Source organism: Macrotis lagotis, chromosome 5, assembly GCF_037893015.1.
Source record: "Macrotis lagotis isolate mMagLag1 chromosome 5, bilby.v1.9.chrom.fasta, whole genome shotgun sequence".
Lineage (NCBI taxonomy): Eukaryota > Metazoa > Chordata > Mammalia > Peramelemorphia > Peramelidae > Macrotis > Macrotis lagotis.
Window position 1 is genome coordinate 83,011,904 of NC_133662.1, and position 27,099 is coordinate 83,039,002.

The window sequence follows — 27,099 nt, forward strand, 5'->3', positions numbered from 1 at the left end:
GGCTTGCCCAAGGCCACACAGCTAGGTAATTATTAAGTATCTGAGGCTGGATTTGAACTCAGGTACTCATGACTCCAGGGCCGGTGCTCTATCCACTGCGCCACCTAGCCACTCCTATGGTTCTATTTATCAGTTCAAGGTACAGGTTCTTTAAGAAAGTCTTTCAGGTTAATCTCATAAATTCTATTCCAATATCAAGTCCTTTCTCCTCAACTCACTTATAATTTCTGTGAAAGTATGTGTTGATTACAAATTTGTCTCATTTACCTTATCAAGCTTCTTAAAGCCAAAAGTTTTGGGAAGTTAAGAGACCTGGTAAAAATTTAGACTTTTTTTTTTTCAAAGAATCTTATCAGATTACATGTTAAACAGGCAGAGATTCAAACTAGAGCAAGGTCCTGGGTAGCTAAGTGGTGCAAGTGGATAGAACACTAGTCCTGGAATCACAAAGATCAGGGATACTTACTAGCTATGTGAACACTGGGCAAATCAACCCTTGCTTGCATAAAACTAGACAAGGGGGTGGTGCAGTGGATAAAGCACCGGCCCTGGAGTCAGGAGTACCTGGGTTCAAATCCGGTCTCAGACAATAATTACCTAGCTGTGTGGCCTTGGGCAAGCCACTTAACCCCATCTGCCTTGCAAAAAAAAAAAAACACTAGATAAGGGAATGGCAAATCATTCTAGCATCTGCAAATCATTCTAGCATCTTTGTTAAGAAAACCCCAAAGACAGTTGATCCACAAGGGTCACACAGAGTTTGGCATGACTGAACAAATGTGATCTTTATTCATTAAATTACTATTACTCTATTGTAGGGGGCAGTTAGATGGTGCAGTGGATAGTGCACTGGCCCTGGAGTCAGGAGTATCTGAGTTCAAATCTGGCCTCAGACAATAATTGCCTAGCTGTCTGATCTCGGGCAAGTCACTTAACCCCATTGCCTTAAATAAAAAAAAAAAACCAAAAAGTAATTAAGGTATACCAATGCATTCATGTATAACAAATTTTAGAGGCAGAAAAATCAGTTTACAATACATAATGATATGTCTTTATTTCTTCAACAGAAATGGTGTCTAGACAAAATTCAGTTAACACTAGCAATTCAAATGAATGAAAAGGATTGGGCTTTTTTTTTTGCACAATACTGTATTTACAACGAGTAAATGAAGTTTTAATTCATTAGTTCATAGCAATGCTTTTTTCCAAAAAAGGTAAAAATTCTTAGTAACAGAGAATAAGCATCAACAGCCATCTCATTTTTACAATAAAAATCACAAGAAACCACAGTCACCTAGAAAAAAAATAAAGACAAGCTTAAGAACTAGTACAATTAAATGATGCATTGAATTAAGTTACATTAATCGCATAGAATCTGTGTAAAAAGTATGTAGAAAAACACCTGATGTAACCTGTTACAGTCATTGACCAGTTATGAGAGGTACAGAGGATTATACAGGTAGATATGTGTGAAAACTGTCCATACTGTTTGACCTGGGGAGGAAGAGAAGAGGGGCTGCAGCCCCTTGCATACGCTGATAAAACCCTGTTCTGAATATGGCCTCTGAAGTTTGTAAGGCATTTATTAGAGGTGCTCTTGTATTGGACTGGTTCTGGAACAAATTCTACAGGTACTCCTGGCCTCGAAATCCTAAGTGATGATTGAAAGGAATGGTGCAAATAGTAGGACAAGCACCCAAAGATCCCTGCTCTGCTATCACTTCTGCTTGCTCTCTGGGTGCTCCTGAGTCGGGGCCCTCAAAGACACTGTATATACAGACATGCCAGATACCCTCTGTTCGAACATGAGCCAGGTGGGTAGGAGTCACACACACACACACACACACACACACACACACACACACACACACAGACCACACTCATACATACACACATACACCTGTCTCCAGAAATGGTAGAGGTCTGAGAATCACCCTGAGAAAAGGCTTTTGACCAACTCAAGATGCTTCTACTTTTTTCTGGGGCACAGTTCTTAACCCAATGCTCCCAACAACACCACCCTCTCCTACCACCCCCCCATCCCTGGGGGTGTTTTTTTTTTTTTTGGCACACATATAAATCTGAGTGAAATGTCTGGTCTTGCTGCACTTCTGCTCATAGAGAGGGCCAGTCTTTGATTTGAGGTCAGTACTACTGGAATGAAAGTGGAGATTCACAGAACTGTTTATTTCATCAGCTGTCGGATTTGGCTAATCACCATGTTACAACATTAAATAAAAATGACTCAAGTTGACCGCCCCCCCCCTCACCAAAGTGGTTTTCTTCACAAAATGGCAAATGTCTTATGCTTACAATTAAAAACTTGTCACTGATATTAGTTTAGTATAAATATCATCTACCATGGTGGAGTGTAGGAAAATACTGTACATTTACTTTTTGTTGCAAGCTATGTTGTTGCACTGTCAGATCAATAATTTATCCCTAATCCGCCACAATAGGTTTTTTCTATATACATATATTCTTTGCACACACATGTGTGTTCATGTATATTGGATTCTACAGCATCAGCGATGATGCCTGGGTCATAAAATAGTTCAGGTTGTATTATAAATACACATACATATACATATTATACACAAAGCACATACATACATACACCCACACACGCTTCCTACATGGATGCTAGATCCACATAGACCAAATCACACAAAGGACTGCTTTGCCAGAAACATAACCTAAAATAAAAACCATCAACATGGAGAAGAAAATACTAGCTCACAACAGAATATATACATTTTTTATATTAAAAAAGGTCCTGTAGCTAGTGTATCTTCAGCAAGATCTGTTGACATGTGGCTTGTAGCTGCCACGAGCCCTTCCTGCTTCTGTGAGAAATTCACCTCCACTGGGAAAACTTCAAAAAGCAATGACTGTGCAGGCATTCCCAGTGAATTGGAGATAGAATCACTTGCCATGGTAAGCGGTGACAATGGGGTTTGTCTGGTTTGAAAAGGCTGAAAAAGCAATTCTTAAGATGAAATTGGGGTGGGGGTGGAGAGGGTGCAGTCAGTAGAACCATGTAGGGCAAAAAGAGAGGGGGTAATACCTTGTGAAAGCTTGAAAAGTATACCCTAGGAGTATACTGGTTTTTTAATTTCTTATTTCTAATTTTTACAGTCAGGAACCTGTAGTTCATCTAAAATGTGTTGTAGATTCCAATAACAGGACATTATGGTTGACTTTTTGGGTTTATTACAGGGACTGTCTTCTGATAGGGTTATAATTCCGTGTGTGTGTGTGTGTGTGTGTGTGTGTGTGTGTGTGTGTGTGTCTGTGTGTGTTTAAAACTGGCAATTAGGCAATTATAAAGCATTTAAAATAGCTAAAAAATTTGCATTGGACCTTTCCACAGCAGTGATGAATTTAACATTAGAACACTTCTCCTATACCAGTTAATCTAATGCAATTACTGTAGTTAGTCCCCACTCTCCTTTCAAAAAGGGAGGTAGTAGTTGGCTTACTAATCACTATGGTTAGCCTTTGTAATACATTTTTACTTCCTTGGGAAAACAATAACATAAGGATTAAATCCCAAAATATAGTGCATCTTAAAAGCAGCATACCCTTAGAAAGACATTTAATAAATTACTCGTACACTATACAAAACAATAGTCTTCTACTGCAGCATCAAACTCTTGACGCCTGAGTCATTATACATTAGGAAGTCCATGATATAAATATTAGGGTGTCCTAGTAACTTGAGTTTTTCTTTTTCTTTTCCAACAATTTGTTCCAGAATCAGTGTGCGATGGAGTTCTGTCTTATTCAAGGCACCCCCAGAGAATGTGCAGAAACAAATATACACCACAAAACATTTGAGTGACAATAGCACAATAAGCTTAAATTAAATGAGGTTTTTCTGGTGATCCGGGAGCATGGAGAAGGCAGATGAAAAGGGAACACTAAGCTGGCGTGAGATCTGCCTACTCATTGCTGCTGCCCCAATTTTTGGTTGTCCCAGTGGATGGAAGCCACTTGGATCCAATGTAGATACCACTAGAACTTTGGCCATGGATAAAAAGGGATGATTTCTCTTTATTTTGGAAGTAATTTCAAAAAGATTTTAATTTTGTGTAAATTGTTTTTTCTGGCTGGTATTTTTACCCCCTCCCCCTTTTCTTTTAATTTATTTTTGCGTGGGGAAGAGAAGAGGGAAAAGGGTAATCTATTTTTGATCTGGAAATTCTCTGTACTGCAGGGGAGCCAGTTCAGATTCAGTCCCATATCTAACCCTCCCAAGTATCTCCCTTTTAATTCTCTCCAAATGAATCAGTAACAGATTTGATAAGCACATGGTTCAGAATAGCCAAAACCACATCCATAGCATTTCAGCAATTACATGAAATCGGTTACTTCATTGGGGTTAAATAAATATAATTGAAAAATGAATCCCCAAAAGCTAGAAAATGTTTTTTTCCCCACCTGAGTAATGGTTTTCATCAATAGTTCCCATGGCAAAAGTTGGGGTAGTAGACAGAGCCAGGGGAGGGAAAAAAATAAACAGTTTCACCATCAGCGAGAGCCGGGCTAGAACCAATAGCTGCAGCACAAGGTCTGTGGGTGTTTAAAAGTAACAAGAACAATAATACGCACAAAGGATGGAATGAGGTCAAGACTACCAGTTGCACATGAGTTGTTTAATTGGGTAAAATCATGTCAAGAAGCTGGTGCAGACTTAGTTAGTTATTTACTCATAGAACAGTAAAAAACAAAAACAAAAACAAAAACAACAAAACAAACCAAAAACCCAAAAAACAAAAAAAGAGGAGGTCATTAAAAAGGCAACAACAAAAATAGTTTAAAAAATACTGTCAGCTGACCCCTCCTGATAACAAAAGCCTATGAAGTGATCATGTGATTCACATTTAGTTTAGAATTCTTGCTGTCACCATTGTCTCCCGTAAATGAAAACTTTATGGTGAAATAAAGAATTACTTTACAAGGTCAAGAAATTCCGACAACAATAACAACAAATAAGAAAAAATGAATTATCCATAGAGGGCCTTATAAAAAAAAACCTGTTTCAGACACACACACACACACACACACACACACACACACACACACACACATGCACATATACATATACATAAAAATAAAAACCTAGAGGCAGGTCTTCAAAATGAAAGCATTTTAAAAGAAAAGGCTTTTTTTCCCCCCTACTGTGTGAATCAACAGTTTCTGGCATCCATACATATTTAAACATTTAGAGCTAGTATTTTGTACAGAAAAAAGTTAATACTAAAACATGTTATTATGGTTTCACTTTTTTGCCTACATTTTTTTTACTAACTTCCCCCTTTTACATGCGGCTTTAATATTGTCCAAACAGTGGCATAAAGAAAGAACCAAAAATCAGCCACCTAGCCCCTGTTGAGCCCTCCCACCCTAGCCCCATATCAAACCATACACAATTCTCCTCCAGAGCCAGACTGTAGCCACAGGGTCAAGGGGTGTTAAGACCAGGGCATTCAAGAAGGTCCATATTCATGATGGAGTGAGGGAGCTGATTCCTCCTCCTAAGGAAAGATGTTGAGCTACTAAGGGCTTGAAGAGAAACACTAGCACACACCTCATGTGTAAACGTTTGCACCAGAGGAGAACATCATCCCCTGGGACTGAGGATAAGCTGTTCTCTTTATACAGATGTGCAGAGCCAACCAGTTTTGCAGCAAGAGAGGAAAAATGCCATTAGGAAGAGTTCTGGTATTGTCTTGCCTGAAGTCTCAGGGTGAGCCATGGACTTCCTTGGGCAGCAGGACAGTGAAATAACCTCAAAACACAACTCAATGCACTTGGAGGAGGAAGGGAGGAAAAAAAAACACAACAACCCTCTTCTGCCTATGCCAGGAGGAGACTTTGGGCTTGCAACTGCACTGCTATCTCTCCTATCTGGGGCACGTTGGCTTCACTGGCCCCCTGGACCATTCCAAGATTGGCCACTGGTTCAGTATTAATCTACAGCTCAACCAATTGAGTCAGCTATCTTTAGGGAGACTGACCTTCTCTAAAGGTAGCTGGGTTGATGGCCATGACTTCAAAAGAGAAGATCCTATAGCAGAACCCATCAGAGAGTAAGCAGTGACTAGACCACAACTTACTTCCTTGGGGAAGAAAACAGAACTTGATTTCTATTCACCAACACCTATAGAATCCTGGTGTAAAATCACCTGTTACTGATGCATTTTTCAAGTGGGATGCCCAAACTCTCTTCCCACCTAGGAATCTGGACATCCAAGCATCCACCACTAACTATAGATGCATTTAAAATTTGATTGGTGGAAAGGGAAAGGAGGGGGCTAAGGGGTTGAAATACAAAAATATTCAAGCAGATTATCATCTACAAATTGGAGGGTGAATTCATTATTTGGCAAGATTGTTTCTCCTACATAATTATCACCTGAGTGCTTTTTTTAATTACCTAAAATGTTTTACTTTTTTTTAAACTATAAAGCAAATAATATACAGTATACTCGAGTTATACTGAAGTTACAACTTCATTTACGAAAATAGGTTTGACCCCAAACTCAGTGCAAGTGGCAAAGTTGACCATTACTGTACAGTATCTGCAAGAAAAAAAAATCCACAATGCTCAGATGGCACCATTTATCTGTGCCCAAAATTAAACAAAACAAAACAAAAACTCTGCAATCAACTCTCAAATAAGCTTTCAATGTTGATTTTTTCATAAATAAGTACAAACTGAGTAATATTGATGAACTTTGAACCAAGAAAAAAAAAATTACCACCATAACAAGTTACCAAACTACTTCTAGCATCAAAGGCAAAAAAAAAAAAAAAAGAAAGAAAGAAAAGAAAAGAAAGGAAAAAAAGGAATGTTGGAACTTGTTTATACATTAGAAATGAAAAGTTTCCAGTTTTAGGATGAGAAAATTGAGGCATGCAGGGACTTTTGCATATGGAGATATATTTTTATATATTATATATATTATATGTACAGTTTAGTTATAAAACTTTGATGTGTATAGAAGCTGTCTTCAATGAAAAAAAATTGAACATTCAGAGGAAATTCCTGAGATAGGGTTTTGTGACATGGGCCACTGAGAAAATAATCTGTGGTTGGGTCCTCAGAGGTGTTCTGTCCATCCCTGTTAAGATTGAAATTAATATATAAAAACTGACAGTGTTGCCACTGTTTGAGTTCCCTGCCTAGGCAAGGGTTAGCACCATTGTGAAGATAACTAGGTAACTCCTGCTTGGAGGGAGGAGGAAATACTTAAAAACAGTATTGCTGCTAAGACCACTGTAGTGTGCACCAAATTCGTTCTTCCAGACGACAAATGAACTGGCCACAGGCTGATTGACGAACATTTGTCTGGGTGGGGATGTTGGGGCCCAAGTCACTAGGTATAATCTTTCCTGGGCTGTTCGTCTGTTGTACATTTATCAGTCATTTCCTGGCAGAAGTCCACGGTTACCGTTTGGCTCCTTGGTTCGAGAGAGGGCCCTCTCTCTGGGTAGGTACCTTGGTCAGCTCCATCCAACCTCCTCCCAGCTGTACAATTCTCTGCCACGTTGTTGGGTAGCCAGGGGGTTCCAAGGGGCACTGTCCCTTGGTCCAAACAGCACTGCATGCTTTCCCCTACACACTGGGACGCTGCCAGATTTTGCTCCAAGCCGGTGGGCGAAGGATTAATACTGGTGGCTGTGGGGAGATCCATCGGCCTGAGCACGGGGCAATACCTATGCAGGGCTTGGATCTGCTCAGGGCTCTGGATATCCCTGCAGACTTCTTGGGAAAGGCAGGAGAAATTATCTAAGAGTTCCCCCATGCAGGCTTTCAGTTGATTTCTTTCAGATAACAGTTTTTCTTTCTCGCATACCTGCAGGGAAGAGAACCAAAGTCAAGGTTTCAATGAAACCCAAGGCCCACCCTAGTCACTTTTCTAGTGAATTTGTGACAAACTAGCAGGGGTCTGAGACATCCTGGATTATACCAGGACCCTCATGCTTCTATTGGACCTAGGCACCAGCATTCTGGAAAGCTCATATTACTCTGTATAGAGGTCCAAATATTTGGTTAACTAGACTTCTTAGGGAACAGGCAGGAAATCAGCAAATTCTCTTTGTTTACAAACTAATGATTAAATATCTTTTTAAAATGCATCAGAAGACTTTTCTGCCTCAACAAGTTGAGTATACTGAATGTGGTTTCTGATTTTTTTTGGGGGGGGAAGAAAGAAGAATTTACTTTGTTAGTTAAGGATTATTACTTTATTCTCCTTTTTCCAGTTCGATAGATTGATATTGGAAAGAGCACTGGATTTGGTCCCAGAGGGTCTGGGTTCAAATCTCAGTCCTACCACTCTATATATCCTGGGGCAAACAATTTAATCCCTCTGGGTCTCAGTTTTTTCTTATCCATAAAATGAGGAGTTTGGTTTGTATAGATATTTCCAAGTTTAAATCTGTGATGCTGTTAATTTTGTGTAGGGGAACTTGTAGGGAAATACCCTGGAAATATGGGAAAAAAAAGAAGTTCCAGGAAATTAACTTGTATTCTTTAGAGAAGCAGCTAAGACATAGTGAATAGAAGACTGGACAGGAAGGCAGAAGGCTTGGATTAGAATTGAGGCTTTGTGACCTGGGGCTAGGTCCCTTGATGTGGATATTATTTGGCTTGTCTACTTCACACTGCTGTCCCAAGGCTCAAATGCAATGATGAATTATAAAGTTCTCCATCAACCACATTAACTATTATTGCTGCCCCTTGATCCTTTTTCATGTAAGTAGAGTAATTATACAAAGCAAAACTGTCCTGATAATCAAAATTTCACTAAAAATTCATGAGAGAAGAAAAAAGAGAAATTTAAAGTACAAATAGAATTCAACAATAGAGTGAAATCAGAGATTTGATCAGTAAGAATACAAGAGAGGGTGTGTGTGTGTGTGTGTAATAATTAAGTTATATTTCAATACTCACTTTAAGGATTTATAATGTCAGCACTGTGGATAATCACCTTCATGCAGATAGCAACTCTGGTAATTTAGAAATGTTTTTTGAGAGATGCTGTGGTTGAAAAAATTCATTACCTTAGAGCTGACTTAGTAATGACCCTTTCCAAACTTATAAAGGCTAGTCCTTGGACAAGAGATGTCTAATCTGTCCCTAGGCCTCCTCCACTTGAAGTGTTTTTGGCATGGCAGGACCTGCCAAAACTTGACCTCTCCTTGTAGGCTTTGAGAATTCAGAGTCCTCCCCACTCGTTACAACAATGAGGTGTAGTGTAAGACTCCGAGGAAGACTTTATTGGAGGAGATTTCTTCTTCAGTCTAAAAGCCATGATAAAGTAAGGTCCAAGTGTAGCTACTGAATTATTTGTCTATTGTCTTAATTCTGTTTGTACACCAAAAGTTTGCTAGCCTCTTTCCTTTCCCATGAAGTTATAGTGAACTTTTGATTAAGCAGGATTTGTGTACAATTTATCTACTTTTATGATAAAATGACTTAGAGCAGTAATTATAGATTTTTGTCATCAACCAACTGAAACTGGTAGTTTTCACAACCAATATCTGTAGTTGTGGTTAAAAACTTCCTCTCTATTTTTTCAGGTGGTGTTGCTGCCAGATACACAAAATAAAGAAAGGCGGAAGACAAAAAAACAAACAAAAAAACCCAAACAACCCCAAAAAACTTCCTTTCCCTTGGTCTCAGTTTCCTCATTTGTAAAATGAAAGGGACTGGATGAGACAACGTCTAAGGTCCCTTCTAACACTAACACTAACACAATTTATACTAGTGAAGCAATGATTACCATTACGGGGATTAAAATGCTCTGACTGGTTGTCATGTCCTTGGTCTTTTTATTTTGTGAATGTGGGAATGGCCCAAGTCAACAGAGTAGCTTCATTTGGAATCTTTTTAAGGATGAGTGGATTAGTCTTTGCAGTTAGTCTATCATTAAATACTAGAGGTTTTGATTCAAGCCACATGATAACTACTCATAGGTTTTACATATGAAAGCGCTACTCTTCAGTTTTAAGTTCCAGACTCCCCCTCCTGTGCTGAATCAGACTGGCAGAGTGGCCCCGCTAGGCTCCCCTGCCAGTGTGACGGCTCCAGAAGAGGCCTCTCCTTTCCTGCGCACTCTGGGAGCCCTTCCTCTGGGGCTGTGCCAATCACTGTTTTCTCTGGGCAGCTCCCAGGCACAGCTGGATCCATCCCTCTGGCACTGGCAGAGTCTCGTGTTCTCAGCTGTGCCAGGTTTGAGGGCGGCAGGAAAGCTGCAGTGACTGACGCGGCAATCTGTGTGTGTGGGAGGCGCCACACAAGGACAGCTCACCTGCCATTTGGAGAGGAAGCTTGGACCCTCTGCTCATTGTCTCCAAGCAAAGACTGCCTAAGAGATGGGCAACAGAAAGGATAAGGAGGAAAGGCCAAAGGCTGAAGGAAGCGATTGCTTCTTGAACAACTTAGCATCACCTCTGTTAATACAGACATATGGTGCTCAGCAGTGTCTGCAATGCAGTAGATGCTAATAAATATATTTATTAAGTGATTGATCCAACGGTTGCAGGTCACACCAGTGGCTACTGGGCATCATAGCCCTGGGCAGGCATGGATGCCTTTGGCTTTTCATGCCCTTCTCTTTGGTACCCTGGCCAAAGTGTGCGCGCGCATGCGCGCGCGCGTGTGTGTGTGTCTGTGACTTTGTCTGAGTGTGTAACTGTGAGTGTGTGTACAAATATCTTCTGTGTAAGGGAGATAAGGGAAGAGAGGATAGAAATAACAAGGGAAAAAGGGGAACAGGAAGAGAAGAAGAGATGAGGAGAGAGAAGATGAATATCAAGCAAGCAGAAACCCAAGAAAGAAAATGAGTCCTTATGTGGCGAATGTGAGAGAAAGGAAACGCAATCTGGCAGGCAGGGTGGCCATGTGTGTCTGAGAGATTTACACAGGGAAAGGGCACCTGCTAAAATATTTATAAATTTACCAAGAAAACATGTTTAAAAAATGAAAAATAAACAGATGTAGATGTGTAACTTGAGAGAAATACATTAGGCAAGTTTGCAAAAGCTGTGTGGTGCGTGCTGGAGACAAAAAATTCTGAGGGGGTGGATGGGAGATAGGAAGGACCCCAAGAAGTTTGGGAAAGTTGGAGCCGTCTGGCTCTCACACAAGGTCTGAATCAGAGGAGGGAAATGAGCCTCTGGTGCGGGGCAGAGGAAAGCCAAGCTTCCTGGGCTTCAGCCCCAGTGGGAGGCTGCCCCAGGAGGACCCTGCGGACCACACTGGTATGATGGAGAGGAGGTGGTGTAAGCGAGACATGAGGAGAGCTTCAAAGGGAGAGGAAGGTGGGTGTGGGTGCTCCTTCCCCAGTGGGGACACTGAGGCTGAGACAGCTTCTTAACACTGATTATAAAGCACTTAAGAGCTCCTTCTACTTTTCAAGTGGCTTCACTTTTCTGCTTTATTTTTATCAAGCTAGAGGCTTAAAATAAGGGAAAAGGCTGCTTTGAAGCATAGTAATAATGGGGCAATATCACAGCAACTCTGTATGATGCAATGTTGATACATTTTTCATTTCCCAGGCTAATGTGGGCATGGCCTCGGTGATGGGCTGCACTCTTCAGTTCCTTGGAAACGTGGGGATGGAAGAATTTTATGGAACTGAGGCAGACTGCTATTATGAGCAATAATTGTCTTGGAAGGAAAGGGAGTGGAAGGGAACTTTAAACTTCATTTCTCTTCATTACAGGAGAATGAATGAGATACTCTTAAGCACGTGGAATAGGATGTCTATTGGATGACAGAATGAATGACACAGAATCCTAGGCATTAGAGCTGAAAAAGACCTTGTGAAATCATCATGTCCAGGCCTTTGCCTTGAATCAAGAGAGTTATCATAGGCTCATTTCTAAATAAAATTTGAAATTTTTTTTAGGGTCAAAAATTTTATTTAAGTATTGCTGGGGTTAGTAGAAGGTAAGGGAAACAAAGATGAGCAACAGCAGCTATTGCCATGAGAGGATAAATAATAAGAAAAGGTACAGGGGCTGGAGAGTTTGGGGGATGATGCTCTTCAAGAGCAGGCTAGTTTTCAAAGGAAGACAAGCCAAATAGAATTAGCTTTATATAAATAAATACTTGCAGCTATAATTTGCTTTGGGGGCATCATTTTAAAATAAAATTAAACAATTATAATCCTTTCCTGGATGCTGGTCTTTTTTTTTTTGGAGATTTCCCTTAATTCTTGTTTCCACTAGCCAACTTTTCCAGCACCCCAGAGATTTCTAATTGTAGAACAAGAGGTTGGATTGACGCAACTCACCAATTTCCGTATTTCACATTCTAAATTCTGAATGCAGTCCAGTTTCCTTTTGCGGCAGCGTTGAGCTGCAATCCGATTCTTGCTACGACGACGAACATCATGAATGAACTCTAACTGTTCTGAGGTTAATTTGTGCATCTTTATCATCATCTGGAAATCGTTCCTTGGAAGATCTGTGATTTGATCGACAGGAAAGGGAAGTTTGACCTGAAACCAAGGATGAAGATCACTGGTTATTACAGAATGACTACTGTATAATTCTAACAGATAAAATATCTTCCCCAAAATACCACTGGTTAGTGAGGATAAATAGGAAAATGAATCTGTTACTGGTTTAGAGGATACAATAGGGACAGCAGCTTTACATTTTTAAATATAGAGAATTCCAACATAGTTAAGGTAGAATACAAAAGTAAGCAACAAATACATATGCTGTGTTTGAGTATCAGTAGAACTTAAGAAAAAATATAAATATATATATATCTACAAATATATGTATACTGAAATGAACAGATTTTTAAATAACATAGCACTTTTTTCATAATCTAATCTAGTTTAAGTATTTAAATTTACTTCAGTATTTAATTAAATGTTTAATTAAGCTCCCTCTAGGTATAGATGGCAGTGAGAAAGAACACCGGTTACAGAATCAAGATGGCCCCAGGTTCAAGTTACATCTTTGACACTACCTGGGTATGACTTTAAGTCCTTTCCCTTTTCTAGGTCTCAGTTTCTTCATCTGTAAGACAAGAGGTTTGGACTAGCCTTATGACACTATGATTCTCTCTCAAAGAGTTTCTACATTACTGTGGGGATACAACAAGACACAGGTAAGCATGTACATGATCAGGACTAGGTTCAGCTGAGACTTACATAAAACTAGAGCATTCTAAGAGGTAGGGGGTGAAGGAGAAGGTGCAATTCAGGCTCAGGATATATCCTGCCTAAAGACAAGGAAAAAGATGATAGAAAGCTGAATGTGGAGAACAGGATGAAGGTCTGTCAGTCCTAGAATGTAAAGAAAATAATGTGAAAGTCTCATTAATACTAATTTAAATGGATTATTTTAGTAATCCTTATGAAATCACTAGCCATATGGAAAGTATCAACTAAGGTAGTGCTTGAGTACCAAATAGTGGAATAAATGGGTACCCAACAATGTGCTGCAGATAACTAATACCTTTTTTTTAATTCAATTTTTATACTAATTGGCAAACAACTCTAAATCAGGGCTTGATTTATTGTCCTTTTGGGTGTCCAGATTTAATAAAGTGGTGGAGAAAATGCTAATGTACAGGATAAAATTAAGTGTCTCCTGCGTACCTTCCCCCTCATCCCTGCTTCCTGCCCCCCCCCAAAACCTGGTTTGTTCAACATTTATTAGTTCAGCCCTGCAGGTATCTAATATTCTGGAGAAACTGCAAAGCTCAACTTCCTAGTTCTTTCCTCTGCAGCCAAGTAGAGACATCATCATCTAAAATGCAACACTCCTCCTCTTCCAAGCCACTTTTTTCTCCAGGCTAAAAACCCCCGGGTTCCTTCAGCTGATCTCAATACAGCCTGGTTACTAGTCCCATAACCATCCTGTTTACTCTTTTCTGGATATAATCCAGTTCACTAATATTCTTTTTAAAAATGTGGTTTATAGAAATGTACATAATACTTCAGTTCTGTGATTGGGCTTAAGTGTAGGGGTCTTTATGATACTGGACACTATGCCTCTAGGAAGACAGCCTGCCTCCAACACTTAAGCACTATGGAAACTGGAATTGTTTATTTTAACTAAAATGGGGGACTATCACTCCAGCCTACCAAGGTTTTTTTTTAACCCGCTTCTCGGGGGTCTTTCAATAACTTTGTTAATTAAGTAGGAGGTACAACTCACACTGCCCTCATTTTGTGGATGGGGAATTGAGGAGTGAAGACTTAAATGACTTAAGGGATGATCAAAGGATTTAGAGCTTTAAGGGACAGCACAGACCATCTAGTCCAACTCCCTCATTTTAAAGATGAGAATGCTGAGTCACAGAAGTGAAGCAAGAGGTCCAAAGTCATAAGTCATGGCCTGAAATTAGAACCCTGGCCCTCTGCCTTCAACTCAATATGCTGTATAGATATGCCTACGGATGCACTTAAGTCAGGTATCCTAGGGTTTGGTAGATTGGTAGATCGGTATTACATTTCCTAACTATTTTCTTGTCAGCCTGGGCAGACAAATTAATTCCAATCCCCTGGAGTTAGAAAACAACACCCCAGAAGTCAGCAACTCTTCTCCGTATTTTGTAAAGTATCTCGTTATTACAATGCTCTGCCTGGAGGAATGTTGATTGATGAAGATTGCGACTTACTATTTTTCATGGACAGATAGATGGCACAGGGATAGTGTTGGACCTAGAGTTAGGAAGGCTCATCTTACTAGGCCCTGTGACCCTGTTTACCTTAGTTTTCTCATAAAGGCAAACTACTCTTAGTATTTTTGACAAGAAAACCTCATAAGAAGTCACAAAGAGTTGCCACAATTGAAAATGACTTACAAGAAGGAAGAAAGTTCCTGGTGAGGAAATCTTTACCAGTGCAGACTGAAACTACTAATCTTAGAAGGTTACCTAGAGTATTGAGAGGAAGTGGCTTGCTCAGCATCACGTGGTGAATATGTCAGAGTTGAGAAAAGCAATATTGGGTGGTAGACAGAAAAGAGAACTGCCTTGTAGCCAGGACCATCCCTGGGTAGCTGATGATGCCCTCCCTGAAGTCCTTCCCTTGATCAAAGGTAGAGGTGATCTGGGAACCTCGCTGCCTTGTGACGCCACAACAACTAATCAAATTCCTCTCCTAAGGAATGGAGGAGCTGCAATTTGAGTCCATGGAAGCTGTCTTCCCACTGATGAAATCACGGCTCCTCTTAAGTCTACAGATCAAAGAATCCTGACAAAACTGAATGCACCAGATTGTAACAGAAGTTCACAAATTCATATACATAATATATTTAATATATATAATATATATGCACACACATATAGTTCCTTACATATTTGAAATGTAATAAGTCCATCATAAAAATGAAAATAAATAAAAATGAGTTCATTCAAAGCTAGTTTTGGCAAAAGTCTAAAGAAGCAGGTTTTCTCCCATGTTAGAATTTGACTGAAAACTGACTGGTTATTTACTAAACCCTCTACAATAAGAGGCCATATGATAGAATAGATAGAAAGCTGGTTCTGGAAGTCAGAAAGATAATGGTTCTGTGACCTTGGGGCAAGTCTCTGAACTTCTTAGTGCCCAGGCAGTCCTTTCAGACCATAAAGGAGTAGTAAATGAAGGGAAAAGCATTTACTAAAACAAAACAAAAAATGTGCTAAAAAACCAGTGTTAAGCACCAAGGAGACAAACAGGAAAAAAGTCCGTTTCCAAGGATCTCACTTTTTAAATGGGAAGACCACACATAAAACAAGGGTCAGTCACAAGGTTGAGACAGAGGTCAGGGGTCCTAAGGATTGGGCATATGCCAAAGCCCAAGGGACTTTAGGTTACCTAAGTAAGTTGAATGACAGTGCCAGGGCACTGAAGGGCATAGAGATTGGTGGCTTGGGGATCCAGAAAATGCACTGCTAATACCCTAGAAAGAGTGGATCTGGAATGAGTAAGTGAGTAAATAAGTTAATTAGTAAGTAAGCAAGCAAGTTAATAAGTTAGTAAGCAAGCAAGCAAGCAAGCAAGCAAATAAGTTCGTGAACAAGATCGTAAGTTAGTAAGTAAGCAAGCAAGTAAGTAAGACCCAAGTTGGAAATCGAGCCTTAGACATTTACTTATCAAGACATTTAGCCTGAGTGCCTCAGTTTCCTTAACTATAAAACAATGATAATAATAACAACACTGATCTGCCGGGGCTATTGAGAGGATGAAATGTGATAATACACTTTCCATGTCACGGAGAGATAAGTGACAGAGGACTTACTATCTGTAATCTGTGCAGGTAATTTCCACATTGTGAATTCCTTATGTTGATGAAGTCACAGGAAGGGACTCCTCTTATCCCTTCACCATCAAGACTGCCCCCACCCCAAAACCCAAAGCTGCTTTGTTTTAGGATTCAGACCCTTATTCAAATCAGGTTCCTGGTCTTCTTAGAAAGAGTTCACGCTATCCACGCTTTCTAGGATATTTGATGACTGTGCAGTTTCTCCCAGTTAAGCCAGTAAACTGATGGCTTATTTCTCGTTCCTTGGGGATATGAAAGGTTTATGTTTATGGGCCAAGAAGCAAACTCAGGTCCACATTGAAATTTTAATCCTCATTTTTAGAGCCTGCCAGGCCTGAATTACCCAGCAGATGGCACTAAATACCCAAACTTTCCTCCAGATACAGGAAGCCTTTCCTATGGCTCCCAGCTATCAGTTGCCATAGAAAAGGGATTTACCTGGATTTCCCAAACCAGATTCCCAAAAGAGAAACCCACTCCTCCTTGGTGTTCAGATGCTGAAGCATTACCTCTCGAGGGCTGCCTGAGCAGCCATTAACCCCAAACTCACACGTGTTTTCTCTGTTCCTTTTGGCTCTCCACCTATGTTGGAACTTCTGAATCCTCGGGTCTAAAGCAATCGCTTCATTTTTCAATCCCTTGTGTGTAAATTTCTTTGTCAATTTATATCAGAACCAGGTTTGGAAGCTCTTCAGGGCCAGGCTCGGGGTGAAGTTTCCCAAAGCTTTGGCTGATGTTATCTGTCACATGCCAAACCCTGTCCTATTGTCACCGGTGAAATTCTGGCCCTGAGAAAACATAACACTAAAGGGATGTGTCACCCCAGAGTCTTTCTGTGTAGCTCTCATGGCTAATTAAGGGCCGGCAGAACAAAAAGTTCCTTGTTCCACAGACCTAGATGGATCTCTCATCCCTGGTGCTGCTTGAAAAGGGCTAGGAACTAAAGATATCAGAGAATGTTTGATTTCCCCTTCGGACCTTTGGCATGGCATGGCATGGCACACTCAGATCCCAGACTGTCCGGAGAAACTCATGGTTCAATAAGGGGGTTGAAGGAGGGACCCTTTGCAATGTGAGTGCTGGGATTTGACTCTTTTAAAAAAGTGGCAGTAAAACAATTGATTTAATTCTAAAGCACCTTTATTTTCAGGAAAGAATTATACCTTCAGCTCATGATCTAAAGAAAAGTTAGGAGGGGCAAATATACTAGGGTCCAGCAAAGCCATCTGAAACAGTCAAGATGACAGGCCTGGGAAAAGAACTCTTGTTCTGAAAGATTGTGAAAGAGGATAGATCCACCTACAACGTAACCTTCTGCTGTATATAACTTGGTTTTCAAAGGGATTGAAGGGAAGGAGACTCAATTGTAGATTTTCCCCACATGAAACCCTATTTCTAGGGTTTCTTCAAAAGATACCTTTCCTTTTGAGAAGGAAAAATATTAGAGTAAATAAATGAAAAATTCCTAAGGTATTCTTCAAGCTCCTTGATATTGTCTCCAGATCTATTACTTTTCTGCCCTCTGAAAGTATGACATTCTCTTTCACAGTGGAAATAACCATCTTATCTGGGGTGAAGTACACATGTGGGGTGTGTATGTATGTGTAATACACACACACACACACACACATACACACACACGCACACTTTTAACCTTCAGAAGTCACTGCAAAAAACCCAAATGATTCACTGATTTTAGGCAAAATGAAAGAAAAGTACAATGTTCTCTCCCAGCTCCCTCAATGTACAGTATAATACCCAAATGGACTCATGAAATGACTGAATATCTTATTACTGTTGTTCCACACACTCTTTCACAGTAGTGGCTCAGATTTTAACTCACTACATTTTATAAATACTTCAGTCTACTTAACAATACCACACACCAACCACTCCTGAACTGCCTGGTATTACCACATATCTCTTCCATTATATGCCACCAATCCAAATATACCATCAGATAAACAAGCTACATAAAAAATAAACTCTCTTTCTGATTTGTGGGTGTTCATTCTTGTGTGAGCATCAGGATTACAGCATCCAAGCCCTCTGTCTAATGCTCTGGATTTCAGTGGAAACCCAGACAGGCTGGGGCAGTCCCTGACTCAGCAAGCGAAAGGTCTCCCGGAGCCTGTTCATTCTTTCCAGTGTCGTTAGCAAATCTCACAGCTTGCATCACTCATTGCTGCTGGTGCTGGCCTTGCCCTGACAAGGGACTGTCCCCTCTTTTCACTTGGGTGAACAAGTGTGGAATGGCACTGAAGAATCAGATCTCAAGCCACTGGATCTAAGCTGATAAAGGAGGGGATAGATTTCGGACCAGTTAGATCTTTAGGGGTTTCTGCCTTCAAGGGATTAAGAGTGATGGGCTGGCAATCCATTTGGTTCATGCTGCCTCCCAGGTGTTAGGGGAAAGATGGAAACTTTAAAATGTGGAAACCAAAGTGGCATCACTGTGTGGGAAGCAGAAAGCACGATCCTCAGGAAGGATGTTGGGACACTCACTCTTCTTCCTGACCCAAAAGAGATCAACTGTTGATGTCTGACAGCTGCTGGGAGCTGCAGGCACCATTGTTCTTGAATTATCTGATACCAAAAGGACACCCGGCCCCTGGTCAGGAGTGCCTCTGCCCATGGATTCTTACAGCCCCTTTCTCTTCTTCCCACATCATTCATTATACCTCATAAACAAAGATAAGGACCTTGGTTGTTTTGGTTTTCCTTAATGGCCAGGGGGGGCTTATGAAAAAGGGAAAAACAACAACAAGAATAGTTAAATTAAATTCACATCACATTTTAAGGTGATGTCCTTCGAACACCCCCCCTTTCTGCCCTAATTTCTTAGGATCCACTTTACTTATGTGCTATAAATACCTGGTTTAATGGGAGACTGGGACATAATTGCAGTCTTTGAACAATGCCAGAAAAAAAAAAAGACCTTTCCATTAAAAAAAAAAAACAGTGAAAAGCTAATTTGGGAAATTTTTTCAGTTCCTAAAAAAATAGAAAACAAAAACCAGATACATATACCAATTCAGATGTTTGACCAAGAGCTCACATGAAAGGGAAAGGCAGGGATGGAAGGATACCGTCCTCACATATCTAGATGGTACCTTTAACTTTTCAAAGCAATTTCACATCTATGTTCTCATTTGATCCTCACAAAACCTTGTGAAGTGGGCAGGATGGGTGTTATTATCCCCATCTGACAGAGGATAACAATCTTTGTGATAAAAGAAGAGTTTTAGGGTAGCAAAGCTACTACAATAGAGCTCTCTTGCAAACATTTTTCTAGCCTCTTCACTTTCCTGCTTCCTCCCTTGAATGCTGCTCATGTAAGGTGATTTCTATTTCTATAGAGGCCTTTTGGGTAAAGGGACATGCAATGTGTCTGGGTTCTGAGACTAATGAACTGTGTGATCTCATATATCCTCTTTATATTTCATAAATAAATAGAAAGATGAAAAATTTAATTAAATTTCTTATATTTCTTGACTGCCTGATAGGGTTCTTCTGAAGATAAAATGTAAAAATAGATGTGAAAGTGCTTTTAAAAATTAATGATTCTATATAGATGTATCATTCCTGAGAATTATCCTAACCTTCCTTCCCATGGGGTTTCTTTTCTCCTTTATGTAGCATGCTTTAGTAATCCAGAGACTAAGAAATCTTCTTCTGAATACTATATATATATATATGTACACACACACACACACACACACACACACACACACACACACACACACACACACGAAGGTATATAAGTGTGTGTGTGTGTGTGTGTATATGTGTGTGTGTGTGTGTGTGTGTGTATGTGAGAGAGATTGATGGATTCTCCCCATCTCAGTTTTCTAAGGACCACTGTAATTAAGTTGAAGAGTTTGGCTACATGACATCTATTGAATTATAGAGGTGGGGTTGTCATTTATGTCAGTAGGGTGAGTATACATTCAGATGAAATTATAACTCCCTGAAATATTGGGGTATATATACATACATATAGATCATTGAGTGTGTGAATATGTACACACACACACACACACACACACACACACACACACACACACACACTACATGTTCATCTGATTCAACTAAGTATTGACTTTTGGGAAGTCAGTATTTTGTGTGTTGGGTTACCTGGGAATTAATCTTTTTCCTGTGGCATTTCAAGTCTTATTCATTAATTCTGGTGGTCAAGATTAATCTGCTAACTTTAATGTTAAAGAGTTCTGGAGCTTCTCTGTCTTTCTCATTCTCTCATTTTTCTGAATTTCTCTTTTTTTGAATATTATTTTATTTTTTCAATTACATGCAAAGATAGTTTTCAACATTCATCTTTTTGTAAACTTTTGAGTTCCAAATTTTTCCACCTTCCTCTCTTTCCTCCCTTCTCCCCTTGATCTCACTCTCTTAGTTTTTTTTTTAAAGGTTTTTGCAAGGCAAATGGGGTTAAGTGGCTTGCCCAAGGCCACACAGCTAGATAATTACTAAGTGTCAGAGACCAGATTTGAACCCAGGTACTCCTGACTCCAGGACTGGTGTTTTATCCACTGCGCCACCTAGCCTCCCCTTTGCTCTCTCTCTTAAAGAAAAATATTAACTAAGGAAAAAGTCACTGAATTAATGAAAAAACCCACAAACATTTTTGGATTTATACGTCTTTATGATGGTTTTGGTAACTGGGTGTCTAAAGGAGCATCTTCTCTAGTACTGGGCTACTTAAATCTGTGTCTAAAAGAAAGTCATCCGAATGAGAAACTTTCAAATTCAAGATATTATGCAATAAATCATAATGTTCAAAAATACACAAGTTTTGGAAGTGTCACTGTGTCAAATCAAATATAGTTTATATCTGCCCAGATGCCTGGAAGATTTCTCTTTTCATTGTTTATAAATTTAAAAAAAATCATTTTTGAAGGTATAAACACAAATTATATTCTAAAACGATATTAAGAGAGAGGATGAGCTATTTCAGATTATTATTATAGCTTGACTGAACATTGCTTCTGAAAAATTCAATATGTCTAGTTGTATTGGCTGCTGCTATATTTTAATATAGCTGGATGGACACTGGCTGAATAGAAGAAACATCCCCACTCTTGTTGGCAGCATTAAGTGCCAATAAATGACTTTAACTTAGGAAGTTGGTGGGTTAAGACAAGATGTATATGAAATTGACAGCTTCTTAAAATATGTAGCCATCATAAAAAATGCCACCTTTTTAGACTTTCTTAAAGGAAACGAAAAGTTGTTTACCTTTTTTTTTTTGTGCCCTACTCTTTTAAAATGAATCACTCCTTTCTCACTCTGATGTCCCCCAAACCATTATGTTGATAAACTGGACATAGGTCAACAGTTTCACAAAATAAAACAGAAGCTCTAGTTAGATGCAAAGAGAAAGAGATTGGGGGGAGAGAGAGAGAGAGAGAGAGAGAGAGAGAGAGAGAGAGAGAGAGAGAGACACAGAGAGAGAGTGTTCTTTACCTATTTCATAAAGTCTCTGTTCACCCAAGGTCAATGTCAAATATAAGTGTGGACTGAGTCTAGGGGAGACAGACAGGATGGATGGATGATAAAACATTTATTAAATGCTTATTATGTACAAAGATATAAAATCTAAATGACCTTGATATATTCAACTGGATAAGGTTCTCATTTCTTTTCCTATTTATTGTTAATTATTTTTAATAATTTCTGATATCCTTTAAAATAAATTTAAAAACATTATTAGCAATAAATTAAATAAAATCAATTTATTGCCAAATAAAATTGAAATGATTAAAATTTAAAAATAATTTTGAAAATTTAACATAATTTCTTCCAAAAAGGCAGAAAACTAGAGAGCGATGCAGGGCAGATGACTACTGGCAAAGATGCCTTTTTTAAAAGTAGGAAATTCATTTTCAAAATCCTAGATCATTGGGGTGGCTAGGTGGCATAGTGGATAAAGCACCAGCCTTGGAGTCAGGAGTACCTGGGTTCAAAGCCGGTCTCAGACACTTAATAATTACCTAGCTGTGTGGCCTTGGGCAAGCCACTTAACCCCATTTGCCTTGCCAAAATCTAAAATAAACAAACAAACAAACAAACAAACAAATAAATAAATAAATCCCAGATCATGTTAAAAACTTTCTGTTTGTCTTATGGATTTCATATTGGCTGAATGATTAAATCTCACAAGTTTTCTGAAAAAAAAAAATGATTGCCCTCCCCCCTATAATAATGGGATTTGAACTCTCTGGTTAAATCAGTCTTCTTAGACCTTCAAGATCCAAGATCCAGATCCCCATAAGGGATCCCAGGACTATAGATTTAGTTTTAGTCCAACACCATCATTTTTTCAGAGGAGGAAACTGAAACCAAGAGGTAACAGATAGTAAATGGCAGAGCTGGAATTCAAACTCAGGTCCTCTGATTCCAAACTCAGCATTTTCTTGATCCCCCACTCTCCACTGGCACAAAGAGCAACATCCCATTATTTCTACTTTCTTCCAAAGGACAGCTGTAGACAAGACCCAACCACTGGTTCTAGGGTGATAGCTAGCCTCAAATGCACTCACTTTAATGCCAATCAGCAAAATAACAAGACCAACTACCATATCATGACCCATATGCATCTGAGAATTTTTCTAAATGATTTTCTTGGCATATTTGTGATAGTGAAAAAACATGGGGTTCTTAATTCTGCTTCCTTAGTCCTCCTACCTTTATGGGGTATCTGGTCTTGACCCCAATCTCCACCCAGCCCCCATCATCTATCACTATGAGAAATTGAATCTCTTCCAGTATAAGCATTTCAATTTCAGTGTTGGATGAAAACCAAGAGCTCAATTCCACTACCCATTAAACCTCATTTCCTATAATTTATAGAGGGCATATTAAATGCCATCTATCCCCCACAATGTTATGTTTGACTGACTGTGTGTGCATCTGATGTCACCTTGGGAAATGGGATCAAAGAAGGGACAACATAAAGGAGACCTAAGGAACCTTTAAGCCCAGCTCTGGGGTCTTCTATTAATAAGGATGGCATACGGAAGATGGGGAAATCACTATTGTTTAAAGGTGCTAAATACCATTTATCCATGGTGGGGCTATTAACAAACTGTCTATGGATTAAGTAGATAAAGAATTAAATTTGGGAGTCAGAAAGACCTAGGTCAAAACAAGGTCCTTTTACCCCAACTCTTAGGCACTTTGTTTTTTGGATATTAAAGAGGTAGACATGGCCGGCTGGCTAGAGAGCAAACATGGGATTCAGGAAGACCTGGGTTCAAGTCTCATCTCTTCCACATGCCAGTGACTCAGACCAAGTTAATTAACTTTTCAGTGTCCCAGGCAACTCTCTAAGGCTATTAAGTTGTAGAGTAGGTAGGTGCTGATCTTTATTAGTTGGGGGAATTTTATTAGTGTAGGTAATTTCGTAATCTTAGGAAATCAAAGGTCTGATCTCCCCCATCTCAACCTCAAGTTTCAATCACTCACTCAGTCTTTATTACAAAAATAACTAAGCGGCCTAAGAGGAATAAATCTTCTTTCTTGAAAGAGGACCCGTGCTTCTCTTTAGGCTGGGGGTGAAGGAAGGGGAGTATGAGGGTACTGATAAAAACCAGCTGCTTAAAGCTTAGAGGGCCATGGTCGGATTACCCAGGACTACCTAGGTCTGTCTCCCTTTCCCTCGGGATCTCGAGGCTAGTTCTTTCCCTAGAGGGCAAGAAAGCTGCTCCCAGGATTAGACGGCTAAGGCTCAAGTTTCCTAATGGTGAGAAAGGGTGACATCTGAAAAAAGTCAATCAATAAAGTGCCTCTTAATTCAAAACCCCCAAGTATTTCCGTGAAATCCGGGCTTCCTTCAGCACGCGGCGGCTATCGGCCTGCTCGGGCCGGCTGTTTCTGAGCGCAACCCCCTTCCCGGGCCAGGCTGCTCTCCGGGGCCGCGCGGGCTGAGCCCCGGGCCCGGCCCGGATCCCGGCCTCCCATCCCAGCCCCGGCCCGGGCTGCCTACCTCGTGGCCCCGGTCCGGCACGGGGCACGACTCGCTGTCGGCCTCGGAGAAGGAGCCGGACTCGTCGCTCGAGTTGGTGCCGTAGGACTGCTCGCACTTGATCTGCGGCCGGCCCGGGCCGTAGGCGCCGTCGGCCGGGAGGCCGGGCTCCGGGGGGTCGGCGGCCAGGAAGCGCGCGGCCTGCGAGCAGGGCGACGAGGAGAACTCGCAGAGCGGCAGGCTGCAGGGCGAGCCGCCGCTGCCGTCCTCGGCGTACGAGTAGGAGGAGCAGGAGCTCGAGGTCCGCGTGCGCGTCTCCAGCGGCGGGGAGCGCGGGCACACCTTGATGGGCACGGGGCAGCTGGTGTTGGGCCGCATCCTCCCGGGCAGGTGGTCGGCCAGCAGCCCGCCGTGGGGGTAGCCCTGGGGGCCGGCGGCGGCCCAGAGGCCCTTGGGCGCGGGCTCCGGGGGCTCCTTGTCCGGGAGGCCCGCGTAGGCCGGGGCGGCGCCGCCGCCGCCGGGGTCGCAGGCGCTGGAGGAGAAGATGACGCTGCGCCGGTCCAGCTCGCCCTCCTGCTTGCACAGCGGCGAGCCGGCCGGGCCGCCGGGGGCGTCTCTCTGGGCGGCCGGGGCCTGGCCGTAAGCGCCCGCCGAGGCGCCCAGCTCGCTCTTGGGCTCGCCCTGGGCCGCGCCCTTGTCCGGGGGGCAGGCCGGGCTGCGGGCAAAGTGCGGCTGGGAAGGCCCGGGCAGGCCCAGCTCGGCGCTTTTCGTCCTGGGGAAGAGCGGGCCCAGGCAGGCGGCGGGGGCCGGGCCCGGGCCCGGGCTGGCCGGCCGCCCCTCCATCTCCACGTCGCCCTCTCTGTCCCGGCCGTCGGGCTCCTCCCCGGACAGGCACAGCGCCACGCTCTCCTCCTCCGCGTCTTCGCTCCGGGGCTCGCTCTTGATGCGCCCCGGGGCCAGCCCCGCCCGCAGGCCGCGGCCGTCCTGGGCCGGCGGGCCCGAGGCCGGGGCCGGGGCGCCGGGGGCCGAGGCGCCGTACACCACGTTCTTGGCGCAGGCCAGCTGGTACTTCTTGTAGCGCGGGTAGCGCGTCGGCGCGTCCTCCTCCCGCGGCGCCTCGGCGTCCTGCTCGGCTACGGGCGCCGCCGCCTCGAGGCCCGGGCCCTCCGCGTGCGGCCGCCGCGCGGGGGCCTCCGCCTCCATGGTCTCCTCCTCCTCGCCGCCCTGCGGGCGCGCCGCGTCCTTGTCGCGGAGGAAGAGGCCATCCTCGTGGTCCAGCAGCTGCGTCTGCAGGAAGCTGAAGCACGAGTCCTCCAGGTTGTGCATGCGCAGGAACTCGGCGCAGCGGAGCACCTCCTGGATGTTGTCCCGGCTCAGCAGCAGCTCGGCCGTGTAGGCGAACTGCAGCAGCGGCCCGAAGCCCCGGGCGGTGACCTGCAACACAAAGGGGCACGGGTCAGCGGGCCGCACCTCCCGGCACCCCGACGCCCACCTCCGTCTCAAGCGTGCACAGCGCAAGTTTTGGGGATCGGAAAGCTGCCTTTCTATAGTTTTTTAAAAAGGGATTATAGCGGTGCAGTGGGGATAGAGCACCGGCCCCGAAGTCAGGAGTACCCGAGTTCAAATGAGCCGTGTGGCCTTGAGCAAGCCCCTTAACCCCATTGCCTTGCAAAAACCTAAAAAAAAAAAGGGACTATAACGGGGCACTTAAATGACACTTGGGCAAGTCACTAAACCCCACTGCCTTGCAAAAACAAACAAAAAGGGATATAGACTATTCCCATTTCCCTTACTATCTTTGTTCATTAAAATTTCCAGTTGGAGCCATCTATCGTCATCATTAATAACAACAGTAACGGTAACGACAACGATGATCCTAATAACAAAGAAGATGGTCATAATCAAGAATAAGGCCCCGTATTAAAAACGGACTAGCGACTGCCAGGAGGCAACATGGATGGAAAGCTGAGACGCACCCGCGGAAGCTTCTGAGGACTCTGCCACCTCATGTATACCCTTCTTTTTTGTTAGCAGTCACTTCAGAGTGCAGCTGCCTATTTTCCCGTTAGCTCTTCAATGGTTAAGTCTAATTGCTATGTTTTCTGCTCATCCATTAAATTAAACCCGTTGGAAACACACTGTTTGTGCACAGCTTGCTTGTAGACACGCTCATACCCACAAATGACTTGGAAACTCAAACAGGGTGTTTGCTGCCCGAGGCCTATTTCCTCCTGGTGGAGATGGACAAGAATTGCCGATAGATGGGTCATTTTCCTCATTACATAGTGCAAGAGCAACCGTGGTCCCAGGCCCTGACAAGCACTGCTAATTGTGTAAGAGATATGAGAAAATATGGCATATATATTCCCATCAATGGCATATACAGCCCTGGGGTAAATGATGGATGACATTTGTAGTGACGTGACAGAGGCGGATGGACTGGATGGAAAATGGAAACTAATCTTTTAGGTGAACTCTCACTAATACAGAAACCATTCCTGCCAAGGGCCCCCCCCCCCCCACTAACCAGAATATCTGATTTTACATAATCCCATGACAAAAGGGCTTGTTAGTACAGGGATTAGGATATGCCACTAGCCAAAACCTGCTCTTGCAAAACTTCCTAGCCAGGGTATTTAAATGCTATAAGGAAGCCCTGGAGTAAGGGAGGCGTGAATCATCATTAGTCATTAGTCATGCTCTCCTAACAGGAGTATTAAAACACGGGTATTGCCTGTTTACAAAACTACACTTCTCATCTAGTACTTTTTTTGGAGCTAATAATAGACGTAGCAGACATGGCACCTGCTACATTTTTAAAA

At 42.1% G+C, this 27,099-nt stretch overlaps 1 protein-coding gene across 7 annotated transcripts in view; it reads right to left on the reverse strand.

Moving 5' to 3' along the window:
- Positions 1-1,028: 1,028 nt before the first annotated feature.
- The window catches only part of BACH2 (BTB domain and CNC homolog 2), a 408,794-nt gene continuing 382,723 nt past the window's right edge, over positions 1,029-27,099 (reverse strand). For all 7 annotated transcript variants that reach the window (XM_074187165.1, XM_074187170.1, XM_074187167.1 and 4 more), the window contains 3 exons: positions 24,299-25,711; positions 12,315-12,521; positions 1,029-7,865 (listed from right to left, as the gene is read on the reverse strand). In XM_074187165.1, coding sequence (XP_074043266.1) covers positions 7,386-7,865; positions 12,315-12,521; positions 24,299-25,711 — 2,100 coding nt within the window. In that variant the 3' untranslated portion in view covers positions 1,029-7,385. The remainder of the gene's footprint in view (positions 7,866-12,314; positions 12,522-24,298; positions 25,712-27,099) is intronic.